Source organism: Nymphaea colorata, chromosome 11 (assembly GCF_008831285.2).
Source record: "Nymphaea colorata isolate Beijing-Zhang1983 chromosome 11, ASM883128v2, whole genome shotgun sequence".
In the NCBI taxonomy this organism is placed as follows: Eukaryota; Viridiplantae; Streptophyta; class Magnoliopsida; order Nymphaeales; family Nymphaeaceae; genus Nymphaea; species Nymphaea colorata.
The window spans coordinates 1722272-1746344 of record NC_045148.1 but is presented as its reverse complement, the minus strand read 5'-3'; the positions used below and the strand labels follow the sequence as shown (position 1 = coordinate 1746344).

Below are 24073 nucleotides of genomic sequence, written 5' to 3'. Positions count from 1 at the left end.
CTTATGGAAAGGAAGATTTCCCCTTTGAGATTAATCGCGTCCAAATGAAAGCACGAAGGGAAGCGGCGCGGCATATGTAAATGAATTCATAGAGGACACGAATTTTTCATGTCTTTGTATTGAAACGCTATTCAGACCTGGGCTCCGAAAAACAGGTTGTTTTATTTGTAAATAATTTTGAACATTTGTAATTGTTTTTTTTTTATTTTAATATCAATCAGCAAGCCAATGACAATGCCGATTTTCCACACCATACTGCAATCATTTACCACTTTTTAAGTTCTAATCGACTTAAAAGCTTCTAACTGAGTACAAAGGCCAAGCTCTACAACATAACCACAAGGGGGGAGAGATGCCCATTTTGCCTTTCATTGCATTAAGGAAGATATTTGAACAAGTCACAAGCACTATTCGTCCAATAGATCAAACTTACTAGAGGTCATTGCCAATAGATATAAAGAAAAAACTTTCATATGTACAACCAATCTCATTCTTCCTCTCGCGTAATATCGTCCACCGAAGTGAACAAATCATAGCCAATGGAGAAGATGTACTCCAGCCTGCAGTTGCCTGCCTCGTGGCAGAAATATTGTACTAACACCAAGATGACATTCTAATATTTGCCAACTCCCAAGGCAAAGCATTCTTCTCGATTTTCTAAGGAGACCATCCTGGCAGTCTCCAATAAAAAAGTAATCAAGTACGGCTAACTCCCGCATGCCATGCATTCTTCTCGATTTTCCAAGGAACAAACCATCTGCGCCATCTTCGTCTCAATATCATCATCCACCGTTAACGGTTTATCCTGATGTATGCATAAGTTAATTGGCATCAGCAGAGAAATAAAAAGAAGAAAATAGAGGTTAAAGAACAATAAATGACATAAAATAGGGAAAGGAAATGTTGTCACCTTAAGCATAGAAGCGTCTACAGTGAATTTGATTGCATCAGCTGCAGGACGGGAGCGTAGATAGTACATCCCCGTTTTCAAACCCTGCCAAGATGAAGAATCGCTATGAAGATAGAACTAATTATTGAAAAATGAATTTTCATCTATGACACAGTTATGAGACAGTGATGAACAAAAACTAATCTGAATTCCATATGAAACTTGTATCAAGAGAATGAGCGGAAGCATGAACAGCATGGAACGACAGGTCGGTCCCCATGAGAAGTTTTCACAAAGAATTTAACATTTGGCATCCTTTCGGCATGAGTGCCATTACCAAATCACTGAACAGAGGAAATTAGACAAAGGCATCATTTGACATATGCTTTAGACATTAGATCAAGTCCCAACCATATAGTTCCCCTAGTGTTGTAATAGTAAAGCTGGCAATAGAAAAAGGTGGGGGGCATGGAGGCGAGAGATGCAGACTAGGAAAGCTCCACCATGTATCCGCATGAACTGATACCAACATCAAACTAGTAAATGTAGATGACACACTAATCCATATATCTTACCTTAGACCAAGCATGGAAATGCAGAGAAGTAAGTTTGGCATGATCAGGTTGGTCCATATATATGTTCAGACTCTGACTCTGATCTATGTAGCATCCACGGTCAATAGCAAGGTTCACTAGAACTCTTTGTTTGATCTCCCAAACAGTTCTGAAAAAGACAAACATTCAAGTTTAACTTCAAAACTAATGGCTAAATAGGAGGAAAGGGAAGCATATAAATAAGAGTGGGATATGAATCTCCGTACTTGTAAATTGATCTGACATCAGCTGGAATCTCCGGTATTTTGTAAATGGAGCCATTGTCATATATTATTTTGTTCTTTAGAGAAGGAGACCAAAGACCCATTTCAGTCAAGTCATGAAGAAGATGTTTGTTAACCACTACATATTCGCCACTGGAGATGGTAGCAAACTATCAGACATAATCCTCAGATTCAGCTGAAAGAAATAGACAAACGGAACTGCCTAGAAAACATACCTCAAAACCCTTCTACTGTAGATATTGGAAGTGTATGGTTCGAAACATTCATTATTGCCAAGAATCTGGCTGGTAGATGCTGTGGGCATTGGAGCAACCAGAAGGGAATTCCTTAAGCCATTGTTTGCAACCATTTCTCTTAAAGCAGGCCAATCCCATCGATTAGATGGAGTTACTTCCCACATGTCAGGTTGGAAAATTCCCTGCATGCAATAGAAAAGGAAGGAGTTAATATATAATAACCAAAGCAGATTAAAATGCATAAAAAAGAGTTTACATATAACCTCAAAGCAACTTCAACTTATTACAAACAGGCAGACTGGCTGACCTCCTGTTGAACCTAAACTGCTTGTGCATCATTGTGCAATTGCACAACAGAGCATTTGGTACTCATACACAATCTTTCAGCTCAGTTTTCATTCAGATAATTCTTGTTCTTAAAAGCATCCAAATAGCAGAGGATAGAACGTGAACAACAAAGAAACACAGTAGTGGACATTATAGATCATAGACGAACCTTGCTTGCTGGGCTCCCATAGTATGTCTCGTAAGGGCCTTCTTTTGCAGAAAGTTCAGAAGAGGCTTTCAAAGCATGATAATAAATAGTTTCAAAAATGTCCTTGTTCAGTTGACGAGCCTAATGCAGAAACAAATCAAATTTGAAAACCAATCAGAAAAGAACAATAGCTGCACCAGCACAATAGAACAAGTTTGGTGCAGTAACTAACCTCCTCTGAATCAAACGGCATCCCCAACAAGATAAAAGTATCAGCCAGTCCCTGAACTCCTATACCTATTGGCCTGTGTCGCATGTTTGATCTTCTTGCAGTCTCAGTAGGGTAGAAGTTAACATCAATTATCTTATTCAAGTTTGATGTGATTATAGAGGTGACCTGATCAAAAAGGAAAGGGAAAAATATCATGCTCACTGAACTGATAGAGAAAGAAACTGATAAAAGTCATATCAAAGCACAAACCTCAGCAAGTTTGTCAAAATCAAAATATCGATTGGATGAGCCCCTGCTGCCAACCAGCTTGGATGGCTGGGAATCCTGTGGCAGACCCTGCAGAAGGCAATAAGTTTAGACAAGCCAAAAGATTGCGACAGTGACGCATAACTAGATATTGTTAGAACACTCAAGTACCTTTTCCTTGACAAAACGAGGAAGAGCAATTGATGCAAGGTTACAAACAGCAGTCTCTGTTGGGCTTGAATACTCAACAATTTCAGCACACAGGTTAGAAGACTTTATTGTGCCCAAGTTTTGTTGGTTGCTTTTTCTGTTGCAAGTATCCTGCAAAAGATAGCAAACTGCATAAGAATAACAAAGATTAACTTAACATAATACTAATGATTAATAATGTTTGAGCAAGTGAAGACCTTGTAAAGCATGTAAGGGGTTCCAGTCTCAATTTGAGATGTCAAAATAGAGTGCCAGAGATCTTGAGCCTTCACAACCTTTTTCGCCTTTCCCTAAAATGGAAAAACAAACCAACGGGTCAAACAAAAAAACATTCTAGAATACCTAATATTGCACAGATGGCAATCAAAAGACTATGTAAGGCTATATAACTTACTTCTGTCTCGTACTTAGTATATAGGGCTTCAAATTCTTCACCCCAGCAATCAGCTAGGCCTGGAGCCTCATTTGGACAGAAAAGTGACCATGTTTCATCATCCCAGACCCTCTTCATGAAGAGATCAGGCACCCAAAGTGCATAGAAAAGATCACGTGCTCTGTTTTCCTCCTATAGTAACCCAACCTCTAAGTTCAGTCAAGCATCATCGGCAAATCCATAATTTAATAGATTGCACAAAATACATCAAGCAAGCAGCAAGCAGCCTGGCATCCACTTTGCACACAAATTTAATCAGATTCATCATGTAACCTTGAAATCAAAGTTTCAAAAGGCACATATTAACCTGTTAGCTATGTTCGAAACTTCGAACAGCTTAGTAACAAACCCCAGTCATCTAAACAGGCAAATGCACTCCTCTTTTTACCAGCTTTTGGCATGTAAAATTAAGGCTGTCAGTCATGGGGAAAACAGCTCTAAAAACCGACTGCTAAGCATGACTTGAAGTCTAACAAGTACATCTAAAGCAGGTCGATGCATAGAGCACGGGATCCTCAATCACACTCTAATTCACATACGCAGATGTGACATGCAATGCAAAAAAAGGAGAGGAAAAAGACTGCAAGGGGGGTATGTCATAATGAAGGCTGTAAATACCTTTCCATGATTCTTTCTCAATTCAAGAAAATCAGAGATGTCCGCATGCCATGGTTCGAGATACACAGCAAATGCACCTATAAAATCAAGAAGCATCACTTAAAATGCAACCAAACTGCAGGATTCGAACATTGAGTATCTAGGAACTTCCGCAAGAAGTTCTAATGCCATTCAGCAATTAGCATCATGAGAAAAGAAACAAGATGACTTTTTTCAAGGGAAAAGAAAAAGGTTACCTTTCCTTTTGCCGCCTCCTTGATCAACATAACGAGCAGTGTCATTAAACACCCTTAGCATAGGAATAATCCCATTCGAAGTACCATTTGTACCACGGATATAGCTGCCCGTTGCACGAATATTATGGACAGAAACACCAATCCCCCCAGCAGATTTGCTAATAACAGCACATTCCTTCAGTGTATCATAGATACCTTCAATGCTGTCATCTTTCATGCAGATAAGGAAGCAGCTGCTCAACTGATAAGACAACTACCCATTAAAACTATACCACAATTACAAGTACGAAGGAGCAGGAAAGCATTCACAGGAAGCTCACAAAACATACCTGAGGCCTTGGTGTTCCGGCATTGAAAAGAGTGGGCGAAGCATGAGTGAACCAGCGCTGCGACATTAAATGGTATGTTTTGAGTGCAGAATCAATGTCGTCTTTGTGGATGCCAACAGCCACCCTCATGAGCATATGCTGTGGTCGCTCAACAACCTTCCCACCAATCTTGAGGAGATATGATCTCTCCAGGGTCTTAAACCCAAAATAATCATAATCAAAATCTCTGTCGTATATGATTTCACTGTCTAGAAGAGCAGCATTCTGAAATAAGAACGGCATTTAAACAATCAGGAAACTGGAGCTGCTGTTGTTCTCATTCAAAAAAAAAAAAAAAAAAAGAATAAGCAGACTTTTCTGCTTGTACGTTAAGAGAAAATCGCATAAATATAGGCCCTCAACTCAAGCGAACGAATATTAAAAAAATATATATATTCAAATAACAAAGTCACACAACGGGCCAAAACAAATTAAAGGAAACCAGGAAACACAACAGAAAAAAGTAAGATAAAGAAACCTTCATAATTATCTCATAAACATCATCTGCAATCAAAGGAGCCTTTTGCCCTGATCTCGAATTCACATGATTGTACATATCCTTGACCCTAAAACGCGCCGGAAAAAAAAAAACAAAAAAACGTCAGACGACGGAACAATTCTTGTATCAGTAAAAAAAAAGAACATGGTATCCAAGCATATAGAGAATCTCACGTTTCAGAAAAGCTCTTCTTCGTATTTTTATGCAGATTTGAAACCGCAATCCTGGCCGCGAGCTTCACAAAAGAATGCGACGCAATCAGATGAAAGAAATATAAATCTGAGCAAAATCCACCGCGTCATTGTACTAGAAACCCAATGAAAACAGAAACTACTTGCAACTTCAACAGAGACAGGGAAGGCGAATTACAGAAGCATAATCAGGGTGGTTGGTGGTCATGGCAGCAGCCGTCTCAGCCGCCAACTCGTCAAGCTGGCTGGTGGTGACGCCGGAGTAGACTCCGGCGCAGACCTTCTGGGCGACGCGGACGGGGTCGCAGTGCTTCTCGCTGAGGCCATAGCTAAGCTTCTTGAGGCGGGCGGTGATCTTGTCGAAGTGGACAGCCTCCTTGCGCCCGTCCCTCTTGATCACGTACATCTTCGCTGACGGTGATCTGGGGCCTTCTTCTCTCAATAATTCCGCCAAACACTTTGCAATTGCTACAGAAAGAAAGGAAGAGAGACGGACAGAGGGGGGGAGATAGAGAAGGAGATGATGAGGGTTAATGGCGAATAGAGATAAGGGAAAGCGGCTGCTCTAAATAGGCGGGCACGAAGCTTTTCAAACAAAAAAAAAAAAAAAAAAAAAAAATCTTTCTCCCTCCTTCGTATTTCCCGCCATTCTGGCCCCCGCCCCCTCCCTCTCCCCACTTGCCCCAGATTCCTCTCTCTCTCTCCCCCCTTGAATGCTTCCCTCCGCCGCTTGATTTCCTTCCCTTTTTACCATTTTCCTCTCTCGCTCTCACCATTTCGGGAGATTTTTTTGAATGGAACGTGCTCCTTTCGCCCGCTCCCCCGCCACTCGATTCCTCTCTTTCCGGGGGTTTTAAGTTTCCGTTTCTGCCTCCAAAAACAATAAACAAGTACCTTTTCTTTTCCGTTTTTTTCAATATATCGCATTTTTGCGCGGAATTTGAAGCTGGGAAATTCAAACTATGTCTGCCGAAAATATCGTGTTTATATCTTCCTTATGTTTCGATTTGTATGTGTGATCCTTGCCGATTTTATCGGACATCAGTTCGATGTTTATTTTTATAATATATTGATATTGTTCAAGGATGAACCGTGAGCGCCGAGAACGTTACCTTCATTTTTTCCGGCCGATATTTTGCGCTTCGAAATAGAATTGCCGGGAAAGCTTCCGCCACAAGACAGCCAGCTCTCGTCGTCTGCCCGTTGTTTTCTTCCTTTTATGGGGCTGCTCCGTCGCTGTGGCTTGCTATGGAAGCTAGAAATGAATTGAATGTGGGGTTTGAATTTGAAGTTTTGAAATTTTTAAAGCCTTTGCTGTTCTTCTTCGGTTTTGCCATTCTCTCTCTTTCTTCTATTTTGTTTGGCGTGTTAAAGAAGCCACGGAGGTTTGAAGTTTCGAATTTGAAATGTTACGTTTAGATGATGCAACTAAGACATTTATTCAAATCGTGTACAATGCTCCGAATTTGGAAGATTATACGAAGTGATTGATGCAGTATTAAGTCGCTGTCTCGTAAAGCAAGTGTTGAGATTCCTCAATCTCTAAGTAGGGATTTGGTGACAGAAGTAGTTTTAACACAATGTTTGATCAGTAAGTCTGAAAGATTGTGACAAATTGATGATATATGACTTGAATCTACCGAATTTTTAGGACATATTCATAAAACCTTGCTTTAGTGCTTCTCAAGGGCATTGGTAGAGGCTGGTAGGGGCCTTGGCCCTCCCTCAATTTTTAAAACATTAAAAAATGTATATGTAAATTTCAAATATTTTATTTCAACAAATATACAAATTTTGAAAAAATTTATTTCGGATCCTGTTAAAATTTTAAAACTATAGTTCGGCTCCTGCAATGAAAGGTAAATATGCAAATTTTGAAAAATTTTATTTTATATCCTCTTAAAATTTAAAACTATAATTCGGCCCCTACGACAAAAAATTTATAGTTCTGTCCATGCTGGTGCTTCTATTTCCAATGGGGCTGACGTGTTCCCATTTAACTTGTCGTTCATCGTGAATCCTGACGCTATGCCCCCCCAAGTAACAAAACAAACAAAATTTTTCTAAGCGGGTTTTTGTAAAAATAAAATATCTTTTCTCCAATCAATGATGGAAGCAGAAAAAAAAAAATTATAGGACATGAAGGCTTTTGAAAACTCATAAAGGAATGAGTATGTCATAATTTGATAAACCTTTAACAGTTTTTTCTAATAATTATATATTCCAAAGCATCATCGAATGTGTGTTTGGATAGTGTTTGAAATTAGGTGTACGTGTCAATTAGTATTTACCATTTGCAATAAGGAGTAACATTAAAGGAATTGAACAGATCACCAAACTTTCACCAATAAGCTTATTTGTCTAGCTTTGTTATGCCTATTGGGGCAAACATCATGGATATGAAAAATCTTAGTTTTAAACTGTCAATTAGAAATTGATTTTGTGTCAATTAAACTTTTGGTATCACCAACTTGAGTTGGCTTTAAGAGTTAAGACGACTAAAACTAGAAAAGTTATGGAAAAGTGATCGACATGACTAATGGTAATTGTATGTCATTAGTACTCACTATACTCAATGGCAATTGTATGTCATTAGTACTCACTATACCCAATGGTAATTGTATGCTATTAGTGCTGACCATCAACAAATTTGTATGCCATTAGTGTTGACCATACAAAAAATATGAAGCACACTCGCTTTGTTTTGGCTTTCCTATAGTCCGTCATGTCATTTTTACTATATTAGCAAAGGCCAAAAAGCTTTGGCAACTTTCATTTCGTAACGAACAGATATTGTTTTTACATTGATCAGTTGTTAATAACCTCTTTAACCATCCAAACTACTGTTAACGTGAAAAGGTTGTTTGAAAAACACTTATTATATTTGCAAAAACGTACTTATACTTTATAGTGTTAAATTTAGCGAAAAATTAACAATATGGATGCTCACACAAGGGGATTGGTGCAAAGACTTGGGTAGGGGCTGCTAGGCAGCTGGTATTGATTTCTCGTGACGTCAATCTTCTTTGCTGCAAAAAAGGGGTTGGGAGGAAGGAGCACCAACATGCAAATAGTGCATAGCGGGGGTGCCTACCTCAAGGCATCACCAAGCAGTTATAGACACTGAGGGATGAGGGGAAGGGGTGGGGTGGGGGCTTCGGCCTTTATTAGAGGGGTGATATTAGCATCTTCCTCATCTAAACAATATGGATGCTTTAAATTACTAATCTTTTGCTCATCTGAATAATATGGATGCTTTAAATTACTTCAAGTGATTTTAAAAAGTTTCATTCTCCCCAATACCCTTCAAGTGATCGTAGAACAAAAGTAAACTCTCTCCATGGGTTTTATACATAAACAAAGACTCGCACCAACACTCGGGGGAATACGACCTTCTCTTGGTTTGCAAATTCAATAAACAAATGTTTGGGAGTCTTCATGTCACATGGAAACAACCCAGATTGGGAGGGAGCGATGAATAAACAAAGAAAAGTTTGAGAAAGTATAAATAAAATAAATGTCATCAAGTTTTTTTAGATGTGTGTAGAACTTGCTGTTTGAGGAATTACAATGGTTTGAGGAATATATAAGAGATACTGGAAATCATAACTAAGATTATCTAAAATATCGAGTAGTTTTCGGGAAATAAGCCAAACTTTACACTTTTATCTCATTATAATATACAATCATTCGGCGGTGTTTGATAAAGATAGAAGACAACTGGAACCACCTCAACTTCGCTGGGCACCAACTCGCCGTGCCGTCCAATCTGGATTAGCTTGCCAATATATATATATATATATATATACTTTTCCTTATCTAAATGTAAGATATGATGCACCTTATAAATGGGCATATCGGGGTAGCACTGCATGGAGTTCATTTTGGTGAATAGAAGCTACCCCAAAAAAGGTCGAAGCTTGTCGAAGCTTTCTTCATGGGGTTCAGAACTGTTCTAGAACGCCGATCACCCATCAATTAAAGTATCACATTACTACCATACCAGTTGAGCTATGAAATAAATATTTCGATGCCAATTGAAGCATGTAAATTATTTCATAAGTTTGATATAATTTTTACGTTAGAATATTTATTATCGGGGTCGAATCAACTTATCCAACAAATTTTTTCAAACCAAGTCCAAATCCAGCCCGTTTGCAGCCCTAATCTGGGAAGTAAGATGGAGTAAAGAATCCAAAACTTCCATTTCATATCAGGTATGTGAAATGTTGGATGTGTACAAAGATGGAGTAAAGAATCCAAAACTTCATACGGAGGCAAGTTCAGCCGCTAAGAAGTCCATATACGTGTCAGTTTATGTACAGGACAAACAATAAACAAACACGCGTGGGTCTCTCTCCAACAGTACAAAAAACGTCGTGGCTTTTGTCCACATCTCAAAGGCTGAGGTTTCTACAATAATGAAACTATTTAAAATTCAATTATCATTCTTATTATTATGCTCTTTAGAAATGCCCTTTTTTTTTTGGACTTTAGCAAATTCTATCACAAATTGTTACTGTTTAATGATTATATTTTAAAAAATGTAAGGTAAATTGATGGTAAAAATAATTAGATAGTAATAATCTGTCATGGAAACTGGAACGAGACAGGACAATCTGTTCCTGTACCAGAACTCCCCAGGGCTCAGACACGGAACCGATCCATTTGAGAAGTAGAGAGGTTCGCAAGAGTCAACGCGTCGGGCTCGAAAACGGCAGTGAGTAGGAGCAGGCAACCAACTTCACGTTATATACAGCGGGACATACCCGAGAGCCAGTTTATTGCTCGAAATTCTAAATGCCGTCCGTAGTGTTCGGTTATTTGCTAAAACACGGTCGCAGGTTAATTCCCCTTATTTCTGCAAATGTGACTCAAGAGAGTGGAAAACAATAATTTACTGATAAGCATTTATAGAAATTTTAATGTGGCCTTTGAAAAATTTATTTACCATAGATCAAACATTTTGGTAAGTCACCTTGTCAAATTTCAGCTTATCAAAATCAAATAAAAGAAAGAAAAAATCACATCCCCACCTAGCCTGGAGCTGAAAAGCAAATAAAAGGTTGTTCTTGTACTTTTATGAGGATCTTCACAATTAAGTAAGACTAAATTTTTTATGGTGATACTTAATATAATTTGGTTTGGGTGGTGCCTTCGAGGTCAATGCAAACACAAACCAGTTTGAGTCAAGACCAAGACCAAGTTCGGCGTTTATGAAATTTCAAAATGAATCAAAGATAAGATATTAGTTTTTGACAAAGCAAATGCACAAATAAATATGAAAACAGGATAATCGCTTGAATGGAGACAACTGAAATTGAACGTCAGGTAGGGAGGAAAAGAAGTCTTTAGCACGGGTGAAGAAAGCGGAAGCTCGTAGCAAAAATTTTGGGAAGGTGGAGTCACTTACACGATTAGACATAAAATCATGGGTCTGAACTGAAATTGCTTGTGAAAAAAGTAAAGAAAAAAAAAAAAAATCATGAAGGCTTGACGTAGAGGGGAAGGGGAAAGTGGTCGAGCAGGTGGGTGAGAGGGAAGGCTGAATCCCCTTCGACTGGGCAGCGGGCGGGACGTCAGAGCGAAGTCGCTGTTCCCGCGGGCGGGAGAGATTTGCAGAGGAGAAAGTGCGGGCGCCAGAATTGGAATAAGCTGATCCGTTTCTTTCGTTTTCTCTCCCATCAGAAAGAAACGGAAAAGGACGGATGGCGGAGGAGAAGGAGGCGCTGTCGTCGGGGACGCCGCTCGGGGCGCGGCTGGTGGTCGCGCAGATGGAGTCAGAGGACCCCGAAGACCCTGCCAAGTCTCCCGCCCCTTCCCCCAACTATTCCACGCGTAAGGTCAGGATCGGTCTCTCTTCCCCCACTCTCTCCCGCGCGCGCGTATGCTGGCGGAATTTTTGGTCTCCGTCGATGACTTGTATTGTGGCATCCGATTTTTCATGTAAAAAGGAATGGATGGCATTCGACTAATTAGGGTTCGATTTTAGGTGAGATTTGTAATAGTTGGTGGTCGTTTTTGGTTGAGGATGTGATCGGTGTCCTCTGGGAATGAATGACGAACTAAACAAATTCTAGGTGCGTCTCTTTTGAGTATGATCTGCTAGATTATCGCACTTGATCACTAATATATACTCGGCCAGTGCGTAAGGAAGTATCAGCTACTTGTTTCGTCGGGATTTGATTGTCCATTGCGGAAATACAATGTTCGAAGGGTTTCTTTTCGATGTGAACAGAATTCTGAGTGGTTCGAATCAGGCAGCGTTAATTGTGGAGTTAGTTTGCGCTTTTTTATGTTTTTGCATAGCCTGGATTAGAGTTATTGCCATATCGCAGGCCTTACGATAGATCTTGGAAAGTGCTGGAAAATAAAATTAATTTTATTGGAAAGAAGAGCACGGTAAAATTGAGTACGTCTTCAGTCCAAATGGGTAAAGGGAGAGCTGTAAATTTGCGACATTTTGTTTTTCTAAATAGTGGTTGCAATTATATTATCAAAAGACCGATTCAAGCACTTGTAGGATATGTTGTATTATCCAAAAGAAGGATTCCTTTACTATAATAGTTTGGTAGATGTTTGACGACCAAAAAGAAGAGTTGCGTGGTTTTTACAATCCCAGAGTCAAACAGGAGTGTGAACAAGATTATGAACATATCCATCAGGACCAGATTGCTAAGCAAGACAACTTGTGATGAATTATCGTTACCTTATACTAAAGAACATGTGCCTCTACTTTGTAAATTTTGTTGGACTTTCAATGTTGAAGAGGTTTATTGGCTTTTTAGTCAGAAGAGATGGAGAAGTATCGTCATTGTAGTTTAGAATAACATAATAATATTGTTCTTTTGCAATATATCAGTTAACAGAAATGTGATTGGAACAGGTTTGGTGGGGCCATATCATGTTTGTCAGATTATCAAAATCAGTAATAATATATGAAACACAGGGTCAAATGTTGAGCAAGACGGTGAAACTTTTGTTAAAAAGACTAGTTGATGCATGCTAAAAGGGTTGGCATATGATGGACATGAGTTGGTTTAGTGTTGATAGCTGCCTAAAGTTCATACTGTACATGAACCAAGGACTAAAATACCTTATGATAATTTGCCGATGGGGAATAAAATGGTCTACAGTTAGTGTTTGGTTTGTGGATTTAACAACCAAAGCAAGGGTTGCTGTTGACCGTCAATTGAAGGCATTCTTGTGAATCATGCATATGTCCTTTTTCTTCATCTGAACAAGGCAGGATAACTTGAGGCCGGTCTAAAATGTCTAGTATCTAATCTCATGGTATATATTTGTTTCTAGCACCATCTGTGGTATGATTTTCTGCAACCCTGATGGTCATTCCTACCACAAATCTTTCTGCAATGTTCATATGCCGATGTGTTGTCACATCTTTAACTGTAATTTGGAGAAGTCATTACCAGACAAATGGAATCTGTGACACCCCATACGAGTTTCACAAAATCAATAGCTAAATATCAAATTAGAAAAACCTTCACAACCCTGTCTCTTCCAAATAAAGTGGAAGGGCTTGTTGCACCAGGTTCAAATGTTTTCTTGTGTAGGAAATATCTAACTGATTTAAAGATTTGCTTCCTATTCTTGAGAATCAGAAAGCAGAAATATGACAAAGATTAAAGAAATAAATTATGGATGAAGTCTATCAGATGGGGTGCTCTATAGCTTTTTATGCACACTCAAACTGTGAAAGTTGGTCCCAGATGGCAAGACTTGGAGATTTCTATATCAAATGAGGAAAACATAGAAAAGATGCTGGTATTGTTGTACCATTTAATTTTGATTGGATGTAGGAAACATTGGAAGTTTCCTTTTGGCCTTAAAGCATCAATTACCTCTTCCTACCAATTTCTTGCAAATTAGTTGATTGAATCGGTCATCCATAGCAGATTTATATTAATGTCATTGCTTGTATTGCATGCCAGATAAAATATAATATTGCAAAGGTGCTGTTTGTCTTCTTTTGGTGATCTCATTATTCTGAAAGTTTCTTGTTTCAGTGGCACATCTATTCTCAGTTTCTATCTTTTGTTTCTATGACAGAAATTTGGGGCTAATTTAAAGTTTATCAAGGGTCAAATGCAAAATCATAAGAATATCAACTTAAAAGAAAAATAAAAAATGTCTTAAAAAAAGTTATTTATCAGTTTAATTTAACAAGTCAATCATAAGCGAAAAAAATTATCTGAAAAATAAAAATAAGAAAAGAGATGGGTAAAATTGGAAAGATGAAAGTAACTCTAGATTACAAAACTTTTATAAGTGAGATTGGGTCTTAAAGTTTGAATTAAAACTATGCAATGAACTGTAGTTAAAAAGTTAACTAACACGGAAAATGTTAGTCTGAGACTCTGAAGACCACTATGACAAGGCCACCGGCCGACCAGATTTTTTAGTTAGACATGGGATGATGAGAAGGTGTTGGATAAGGCCTTCAGGTTCCTTCAAAAATAAGGAAGTCACGTCTGCCTCCTCTTGAAAAAGGAATCCTAGACAAAGGAACTTGAGGACTTGGAAGGCTTTGTTTCCATGATTAGAATTTGGTTTCCTTCCAAATCCTTGAGCCGAAGATCTAAATTTTAATAAGGAACCGAACTAGGAGAAACTGATTCTGGCACCATCGCAAATCTTTTGATGCCTATATCCTAGGGGCGGCCTAAATGGGGTTGATTTTTGAATAGAACGCTTAGTTTTCTATGCAACTTCTTTCATTGATTTTGACCATTGTGCATAGGGTAACGTTAACTAATCTCCTCATGTAGTGTACTCAATAATTCTGTTGCAACCTTTTGTCTCCGATACTGTTGCCCCTGTTAACTAACACTCGTCTCTGTGCTTGGTCAGGCTTTCTTTGCGGTCTTTCAGAACTGGGTCTCTAAAAAGTTCATGACTGGATGGTAATCTTCAGGGCTTTTCACATAGCCTAAGATTTTCTAGTTTCCTGATTAACTGTAGCAACTTTTCCCTCAGTTTAGTTTTGTAGTTCAGTTTTTTTTTGTCCTTTAACAGTGAACTTTTATACCGATATGCAGTGTGGTTCTTTTTCCCGTTGCAATTACATTTTACATCACATGGTGGTTTATTCAATTTGTTGATGGTTTCTTTAGACCCTTGTACATCAGACTCGGGATCAACATATTCGGTATGGAATGCATCTACTTTTGCTCATTCTTCCTCCCCTCTTGGCAGTTATTCTTTTCTCATTTTGTACGTATTGATTTTATTTTGGTTTGTTGTGTTGATTGTCTGATATTACTTGGTTCCAAAGTGGCGAGAGGTCAATACTTTGAGTTTCCTTTATAATGGCACTTGTTATGTAAAAGTAGGATTTTATAAAAAAATGGAAATAATGTGCTAGATATTTTCTTTACAAGCATTTAATTTTAAATTTCTTTTCTTCTTTTGAAAAGCTGCTATGAGGCTTTTGTGAGAAAGCAACCTTCTTCTACTGTCATTATCTAAGATGATCACTTGTTTCATATGAGTTAGAAGTGGTGATGTGGAAAATCTCTAAATAGCTGAGAAAATTTCCTATTTTATATTTTGAAGAAGTACATATATTTTTTGTTTTCTTTTTAGAAAAATTGAGAGGGCATTTGATAAGAAGAACAATGTGTTTATGAAATGCATGTTCCAAAGCATACGGTTGAAGAACTCCATGTTGTTGTATGCTCATCAACAATGTTCCTTTACATAATTGTTCCAAGAACATGCATTTCAAGACACTCAACACCATATTCGTGTTTTGTCAACAACAATGTCCAAAACTTATATTCCAAGAACACCATGTTCTTGGAACAAGTGAAACATAGTGCAATATGTTGAGTGGTCCTACATCGAACAATCAAACACTTAACATAATTGCACTACTTTTTTTGGAACAAAAGCATGGTGCTCTTGGAACACGTATTTTAGAAATATAAGTTCCAGAACACAATGTTTTTCTTATCAAACACCTTCTAAGGGGTCTCTTGAGAAGAACCATATCATCATTTCTACCTTAAGTAGATGTAACAATCCAGCCCACTCCGCACCGGGCTCGGGCCCCTGGTCCGACATATCCCAACCCGTCCTCCAATAGCTTCGGTTCCAACTCTAAAAAGACTAAGCATCAGGACAATCAATCACTTAATGATTCCTTTTATAAGTCCCCTAAAATCCTCACAATTTTAGATACAAGACTAAGCTTCTCAAAATGAGACGGTACAATCCACCCCCCTTAAGGTACATGCGTCCGCACGTGTGGGTCTCAAGTTTGAGTATTGAACCGTCTGATATGATTGTAACAAATTGGCTCACTCCCACACCAAGCTTGGGCCCTTGGTCCGACAAATCCAACCTGCCATATAGTAGTTTTGGTTCCAGCCCCAAAAAAGGTAGGAATCAAGGCAACCAATTAGTTATCAACTCTTTTTTATAAGTCCCCCAGGATCTCCTTCATAATCTTAGATGCGAGACTATACTTGTTAAAGTGGAGCATTACAGTAGATCTGTCACAATACCTGGTACGTTAGAATCATGATAGTTCTTGATGGGTAGTGTTTTATCTGGCTGCAACCAATTCTAAGCCATAGTGTCTGCTATGGAGCTGTTTTCTCGGGCGTCAGTCTTTCTGCTTTATGATATAGTATAAGGAATTCAAGTTATACTCACTTGAGTTGACATTTGGATCTCTGGTTTTGTTGAAGAAGAAGCCGCCTACTAATCATATTGAAATGATAAAAAATGAATATTAGTATACATTAAGCAAAATAAATGTAATATTTGCTTGTACTTGTCCAAATTAGCAAAATCAGTTCATGCAGGTGAAAAGGCCTTTCTTAGTCCAGTTGGCACATCTCAGAATGTTGTCCAGCCATGAGAGTTCAGATGTGATTTACCTTTATTGATGGTCGTCTTTTGCGTTATTGTGTATTATGTATACTATATCCTTTATAGCTGATTCCAACATCTGAAGATGATTGATGGACATATTGACATCCAAAGTTTACCTTTTCTAGTAGCATATGTATGTGCTGTTGCTTTCATCCTCTCTAGTGCATGGTGGGCCTTTCCAATTTCATTCTCATTCTAATTGGAACTCCAAGTTTGTTATTTTTGCTTTCTTATCCTCTATGGATGCTTTGGATCTTTGTTGCAGGCCTTGGATTTATTACTACTTTGATTTTTGTGTTCTCAATTGGTTTGTTTGTGTCATCCTGGATGGGCGCAACTGTTTTGTGGGTTGGAGAATGGTTTATCAAGAAAATGCCATTTGTAAGGCATATTTATTCTGCTTCCAAGCAAATAAGTACTGCCATATCTCCAGGTACTCATTTACGATTTTCTGTTGCTGAGGATGTCTTTCTTTCAGTCTGTGATGTATTGTGTGATCAACTGCAGTTTACTTCCTAATGGATAATGGAGTTCTGTTATTGCTCTGGTTGGAAAAATAAACATATTATTTGATGGCCAATATTTTTTCACAAGGAGCATTGCAGGGAGTTTACATTTTCGTCCACTCTTGTTTGTTGAATTTCATAGTTCATGCCGGAGGTGTGTGTGTAATTTTTTGAGGGGGCATTAAGCTGGTCACTGGGCTAAGATGATCCTTTTTTTCTTCTGATCTTGAGTGAAGATAAATTTTCTTTTAAAATATTGTTACTTCCATCAGGAAATTCAGTAATCTCTCTCTCTCTCTCTGAACCTTGATCGTATTTTCCATGAGCAGGACGATCAAATGGTAGAACCATAAACTTCTACCAACCATATGGAGTCATCATTGAAGCTAAATTATCGTGTAGTGAAATAACTAAGTTAATGCTTAAGTTGCCATTAAGGACACAAGAAGACCTTAAAGCCAAAAACTTGTGAACTTCTATTTAGCATCAACTTAATAAAAAGTTGATATTTCTAACTTCTAAAAAATCTCTATCTGCAGCATCTCACATGGATTCTCCCCTTTGGCTTGGTTCCATCTTGTTCTTCTATATACAAGTCACAAGTTGCATAATAGTTGCTGAATCTCCATACAGGTGGTCTCGTCCATGTACTTCCAACCTGGCTTAATTGCCTGGGACTGCTACCAATACAAGTTAGCCCAGCCCAGTCATCTCATACTAGGGTTGGCTCCTTGTACTCCTTTAACACAACAATGAATAGTCTGACAACATTTAATCTCAATTTTAACTTGGTGGATCAAAAACACCAATATTGTGAAGGGCATTCTCCACCATTTGGTTCTTGCCTCCTTTCAGTGAGCATATTCTGCAAACCAGAGTCATTCAGTCTTTCTGTTCAAGTTGTGTTTTTATATTGATTAAGAGATCATTCAACCAATATTGTTAGGTGTTTGCATTGTCTGAATAATGTAAGTAGTTGTTTGTAGTTTGTAATATTCTTTTTCTCTTTGTATATGCTTGTTTAAGGAATGCTACATTAAGTCCTAATTCTATTGCAATGCAGACCAAAACATCACAGCATTTAAAGAAGTTGCAATTATACGTCATCCTCGTGTTGGGGAATATGCATTTGGTTTTATTACATCCTCACTCATCCTTCAGGTAATTTTTTAACTTGTGTATGTTACTTCTGTCACAAGTTCACATGCTTGCGAATGCTGATAGATTTTTCTTGCTAGTCTTGAATTCCAATTCATTCTAATTTATTTGTTTACCCTGTTTATGAAATTGTATATTATATTATTCTCCTTAGTTTGATCTTTATTCATATTCATCTTCCTAAGATTTATTTGTCTTCTTTAAGTTTTTCATATATTGGGAATCCACTATCAAGCAGCAGTAGTTTCTGATTTTAGTTTCATGAGGAGTCTTTTATCTGTATAATCATTTTCATCTTATTGAATTTGGTGCAGAGAATCTAATATATCAAGATATGTGTTGTTACAAGATTATTGGCCTGTACTCTGGGTGGTTGATGGCGATTGTTTCTTTTTTACTGAACTTTGTCTTATGGATTTATGTCACAATGCACTGGATTTCTTCATAATTTCAGATGATTTTTTTTGTTGATCAAATAAAAATGTATATAAAATTATAAATAACGATAACAATGAAACTTTTTCATGTTATGACTGATAAAAAACTGACTTATTATTTACGTGACTCAACATGCTATCAATTATACAACTTATCAGAAACACAAAGCTGCAATGAGTTTTTCTTGCTTCAGGTGGCAAGTTCATAGTTTTGGTTTTGTGACCAGTATGTGATAAGCTACTCCAGTCGATACCTCAAGTTTATTTTGCAACTATGGTCTTTTAGGCTTAGACTAGTAAATGGGAAGAAAGGATCGCTTAGGGCTGTTCTATTGAATGGTTTTTGTTCAATACTCAATATTACTTTGGATTTCAAATGCCCCAACTCACCTGTACATTGTACAGTTGCAGCCTCAGTAAAGAAGTTATCCACTCAAGTATCTTGCCAAGGAAAGCATGGGCAAACAAGATGGAGGCCACCTTATGGTTCCTTCCTGTTAGTTGTAGCTGGACTGGAAACATTTCAGTGGTCAGCCAAGTAGCTTTATTCATGTTTCATGCTCTTCCATTAATTTATTCATGTCTGACTAACAGTATTTTTGTAATCATACCAACATGGTTAAAAAATCAACCCCGGTTAAAAATAAATTTCAGTTAGTTTGACAATTATGCAGATGATCACATGGCTGCTGCCATGACTTCTTCTTTGGTCTTTGTGCAACTCCCCTGCATGAAGCTTCGGATATATTGGAAATCATTGTCTAGAATAATTGGACGTCTATACTTGTTGGTTGTCTAGATCATGCATGTTTTGTTTTTTGAACATATTTCATTCTGAAGGTCAACCTATGATGATGCACAAATTTGTGATATTTTAGCTACTGTATCTCACTTGTGTACTGTTCTTGTTATTTGTTACTTTGGCTTGCTTGAATAGTGCAATTTTTGTTACTGCCTCATGAAAAAACGACATTCCAAAAGCTTGGTCTGTGGTTCTGTAAGGAGAGCGATGCTTGGTTTCTCTGTCGCTTTTTTACTGGGATATAGAATATGCATGTTATGTTCATCTCATGCAGTTATATTTAACATTTCCAATTAACTTTTTTGTTTTTTGGGTTGACTTCAGAATGATGGTGGAGATGAGGAACTTTGCAGTGTATATGTTCCGACAAACCATCTATATATTGGCGACATTTTCTTGATCAATTCAGCAGAAATTATTAGACCAAGTTTGTCTATCCGAGAAGGCATAGGTGTGTTATGATTCTTTGGTTCTTGTGATATGGTTCTTGACATTTTCTGTTCTTTATTGATGCTTTTTGCATATCCCTCTCTCTCTCTCACTCTCTGTGCTGGGGTATCTGCTGTTGCATTTCGTTTTTGCTTTTGCTTTGATAGCTGTGTTTGCTTTTGTGGACCATGGAGAATATGATCACAATCAGCTTTGGTAGGATGTCCTGTTTTTGTTTAGGATTCAATGGTCCTTAAGAATCTAAGATATTAGAAGCCTATGATATTACGCTGCAAAAGTGGTTGCTAGTTGAGTTTGTTGGAATAACATGCACCCAACCTTGCCCATCGTGCACACTGGTATTGTTGTTAAAAGGCATTGATATCCTGATAAACGGAAATGTTGAAAAGACACAAGGTGGCACAATTTCTATTGACCTGGAAGGGTAGGCAGAAATTGTATTTGTGTTACAGAGTAAGATTTACATGATTCTGTTCCATCCATATTGCAGTTGTTAAAGTGCATGGTAGCATTTTTGTTTGCGCTTTTTTGGGACCTGGATATGTTTGGTACATGCAGGGACTCCCTGGTTCCAAATTGATCTTTTGGGGAAATACACTTCCTTTCTCGTACTACATTTCCACCACCCTGAATTCTTTCGTATGTTGACACTGGAGGAGTGGAGGATGTGAATTTGGGTCGACCTGTCTTTTTTGAAACCATAAGCCGTATTAACACATTGTGCATGCTTTGAGGTGACAGCTTTGGAAGACTTTAAACGTGCCTGAGAAATGAATGCCTGCTTCTCTGAGATCACCTTGGACCAGTATTTGATATGATGTTCAATCATTTTTTCTCTGTGGATACATTTCATTCATTTAATTTTCCGGGAACAGTCATCATGGTGGAACTTTTTCTTTGCAGACCTATTTTTTTCTTTGTTCGTGCTTTGTCTTCTTTTTTACCACCACAATCATTCATCCCCTTTATCAAGGCCAATAACAACACCATCACCGCTACTGTCAGAGCTGCAGCCATCAGCACTGCAACGCTATTGCTTATGGCAATCAACGTTAAAACCACTGTGCATACAGTCTACTTGGTATTGTAAAGTATCTTCACATCTGCACTGGGATGAAATAACAACTTAGAAATACAAGTACCTTTCTGTGCAGTGTATACTTAGAAATATACTGGAAGATGGTTAAGGTGCTTCCTTTTACTCTAACCAACCAACCTGGCTTTATCCAAGCATTGCAGCAGATTAACCACGTCATCTGGCCAACCAATTAATGTTTAGTTTACAGTCCTTGGTAGAAACCTTTAGACTGTGACTAACCAGTCTCTCTGACTTTGTCACCTGTGATACTAAGGGGGTGTTCGGCAATAGGAACACTAATACGGTGTTCCATGAATTTGTTCAGACATTGGGTAGATTCATGGGACACAGTCATGAATCTGTCCCAACAATTGGGGCAGATTCATGGAATGCTGTAGCACAGTATTTCATGAATTTGCCTCAAACTGTTTCATGAATCTACCCCAATCTCTGGAACAGATTCATGAAGCTCTGGGTTAGTGTTCTTGTTGCCGAATACCCCCTAAGTGTTCCCTAATCACCTCATCATGTGATCAAAATACATGTATCAGCACCACAAAAATTTCACTCTACCTGATCCTTTGACCTTTAGGTCATTGAGATCTGAGCAATTGAAACTTGCCTTGGGTTTGGCTATTTAGTGTTTTCTTCTCATGAATCTCTAAGATTGATATGCTTTTCCCTCTTCATAAGCAGAGATTATCGTCTCTGGAGGGATGACTATGCCACAGAAAATCACTCCTTTGGAGAGGGCACCACGTCAAAATGATAGAAGCCGTCTGAACAGCATAGCTAGATGAGGTATGTTCTGTTGAGGTGAATTTATTGATGTCCACTGGACAGAAGCTTTGACCAGCTTAGTCATTTGGTTCAATGCGACTGGGAAACTACCAATTTGTGCTACATAGTTGCATGCACTGAGACATCATATTTGTATCGTGGTACTGTAATAATGTTGTTGGTGGAGAATCATGCATCCTGGCTTGATTACACGTCACACAGGGTTGATATTTTTTGGGGCTGTTTGGCATTACGAACAAGGTGAGAGTGTTCCATGAATCTGCCTCACAATTGGGATAAACCGTGGAACATTTGAACAAGTGTCCTGTGAAATATAATCTACCCCAATTTTGAAGTAGGTTCATGGAACGCTCACATGCTGTTCCTAATGCCAAACAGCCCCTTTATGTACTTACCATTGTTTGAACAGGCTCCTCTAAAAAAGGATAATTCGTGTCTTAACAGGATTAGGAGCCAGTTTCTGAGAAAATAGGTTTCAGTTTCAGAGACAACGAAGGAGAGGCATGTACCAGATGGCCAATTGTGGCAAAGCTTATTGCAGGTGGGAGAGTTTTTGATGCAGAGCAAGTCACAGTTGCCTGGTATGGTGATCATGCAATGTAATTTGATGTAAGCCAGTGCTTCCGCACAAGGGACGCTCAGCTGTTGTCTTGCGTGGTCACATTGCTGCTGGTCTACTGCCTGTATTTTTCCTGTCTTTTCTGTATGCTAGGTATTCTTTCAGAAAAGAAAAATTAATGTCCCTCTACGTCTGGTGGTGCCGCGGTGTTGCTGTAACATCTAATTTCTCGTTGTGCAACATGCTTTCCTGTAACCACTTTAATTTTTATGTACAAATAGCAGAATTGAGATCGAAAATGTTTCCGCGTGCATGCAGTTTAGACACGCACACACCCTCTTTTGAAAAATTTAACTCTATTATACTTTTGACAAAGATACATACCTTTTGGTCCTTTTATAAGTTCTACAAAATTAAAGCACACAAAAGATTATACTTTTTGAGATATTTATTATTAATAGAATTATACTTTTATTAATGACATATACCTATATAACTCAATCAACTGCAAACATATTTTCCTAGGGATTTATATTTCTACTAAAGAGCTAATGTAAAATTTTTCGTGCACTTGATGTGTACGGGTATCTTTGTGGGTTATACGTTAGATGTTATGAGCCGCTAAATATAATCCTGGCATCTACTGGTGGAGCTAACTGGAATGAGTTCCTCTTATCGTAAATGCTAATTTTTGAGCATTTAATAAAAGAGCGAAATAGATTGAATTAATATTTTGTCAAGATCTGGTTAATATGTATATGCTAGAACCGGGTTAGGGTCTGCATGACTGCATCTAGTGACAGTGAGGTGAATTTGGCACGCCCCTGCTCCAAAAACAATTATGAACGAGCCCTTGTTTGTGCATCTACTTTTGGGTTCGAATTCACAAAATCTTGTTAAAATGGTCGCGGATAAGTTGTTCCACCTTTCCATCCTTGATTTAGAACTACAACCGGCGGAGAAGATGCTTGGCAAATCTCCATTCAGAACAATTTATTTATCAATAAATATAATAAAACAAGGCCAGTGTAAGCGCAGTGAGGCCGAGAACATCAAGATTTCCCAGGCCTGTCGGCTAAGGCTATAAAACCATATATTGTTCCTCAAAAGATAAGCAACAAGTGGTGGTTTGGAATGTGTCCAATGAATCAAAATCCTTGAAGAAATAAAAAGAAAGAATCCTACCTAGCGTTGTTGTGACTACCCACTTTTTTCAAGCGCAAAACCGCCTTTAACATTGCCCCTTCTGAAACAGGTCAGCACAATTGCACCTAGCCGCTGTCATTAGGGTTTGTTAGCCTCAGATCTTAGATGGAAGAATCATATTTATTGGGAGGTTAAGAGTTCAACATTGCATATAAGGTCCACAATTTTGTACAATACCAACGAGATAAAATCCTTAGCTCTTAGATCCACGATGGGAAAAAAGGGGTTGGGCTTCATGCGCAGATCTCATGTCCAGTTGAGAAGTACCATTGCCATGCTTTTAATGGTCATGGTGACCAGAAAGAGACCCTCCACCAGAGAGAGGGATAGAGACTCACACAATTGTCTTTATCGTGGGAGAGAAACCCTCCACCGAGGTTGGAGAAAGGGAAAGAGAGAATTCGGCTTCATTATTTGTATCTCAAACACAATACTTATACGACCAGAAAGTTGAAGTGTTTTATACGGGTCATTTGGCTAATTGAATGATTACAGACCATTCTATGAACCTACCCCAGAAATTCAAAAAAATTTGTGGTGGACCATAAGAACTGGTGTCTTATGATCTGCCTCAATTCTAGAGGTAAGTTTATAAAATGATAAGTAACACAATGTTCTTGTCATATGAATGTATCTCAAAAAATAACACTCTATGAATCTAGAGATTTGAGACATATTCTAGCGGCATCCAGGGGATCATCGT

General features: G+C 38.2%; 2 protein-coding genes across 2 annotated transcripts; one reads left to right on the top strand and one right to left on the bottom strand.

Annotated features, from left to right (window-relative positions):
* Positions 1-333: 333 nt before the first annotated feature.
* LOC116265082 (ribonucleoside-diphosphate reductase large subunit) lies at positions 334-6084 on the bottom strand. Its single transcript, XM_031645625.2, has 17 exons — positions 5650-6084; positions 5454-5515; positions 5260-5347; positions 4743-5006; positions 4414-4654; positions 4178-4254; positions 3521-3691; positions 3324-3416; positions 3088-3237; positions 2920-3006; positions 2671-2835; positions 2460-2579; positions 1943-2145; positions 1710-1859; positions 1465-1612; positions 911-994; positions 334-805 (listed from the first exon to the last, which is right to left on the bottom strand). The coding sequence occupies exons 1-17, from the start codon at positions 5875-5877 to the stop codon at positions 707-709; spliced, it is 2430 nt and encodes an 809-aa protein (XP_031501485.1). The 5' UTR covers positions 5878-6084; the 3' UTR covers positions 334-706.
* A 4897-nt stretch (positions 6085-10981) lies between these two features.
* LOC116264452 (protein LIKE COV 2) lies at positions 10982-22463 on the top strand. The gene is made up of 8 exons (XM_031644684.2): positions 10982-11314; positions 14343-14395; positions 14531-14640; positions 16639-16806; positions 17943-18040; positions 19601-19727; positions 21501-21605; positions 22050-22463. Exons 1-7 carry the CDS (start codon positions 11180-11182, stop codon positions 21602-21604), a joined length of 795 nt encoding a protein of 264 aa, XP_031500544.1. The 5' UTR covers positions 10982-11179; the 3' UTR covers position 21605; positions 22050-22463.
* Positions 22464-24073: the final 1610 nt, after the last annotated feature.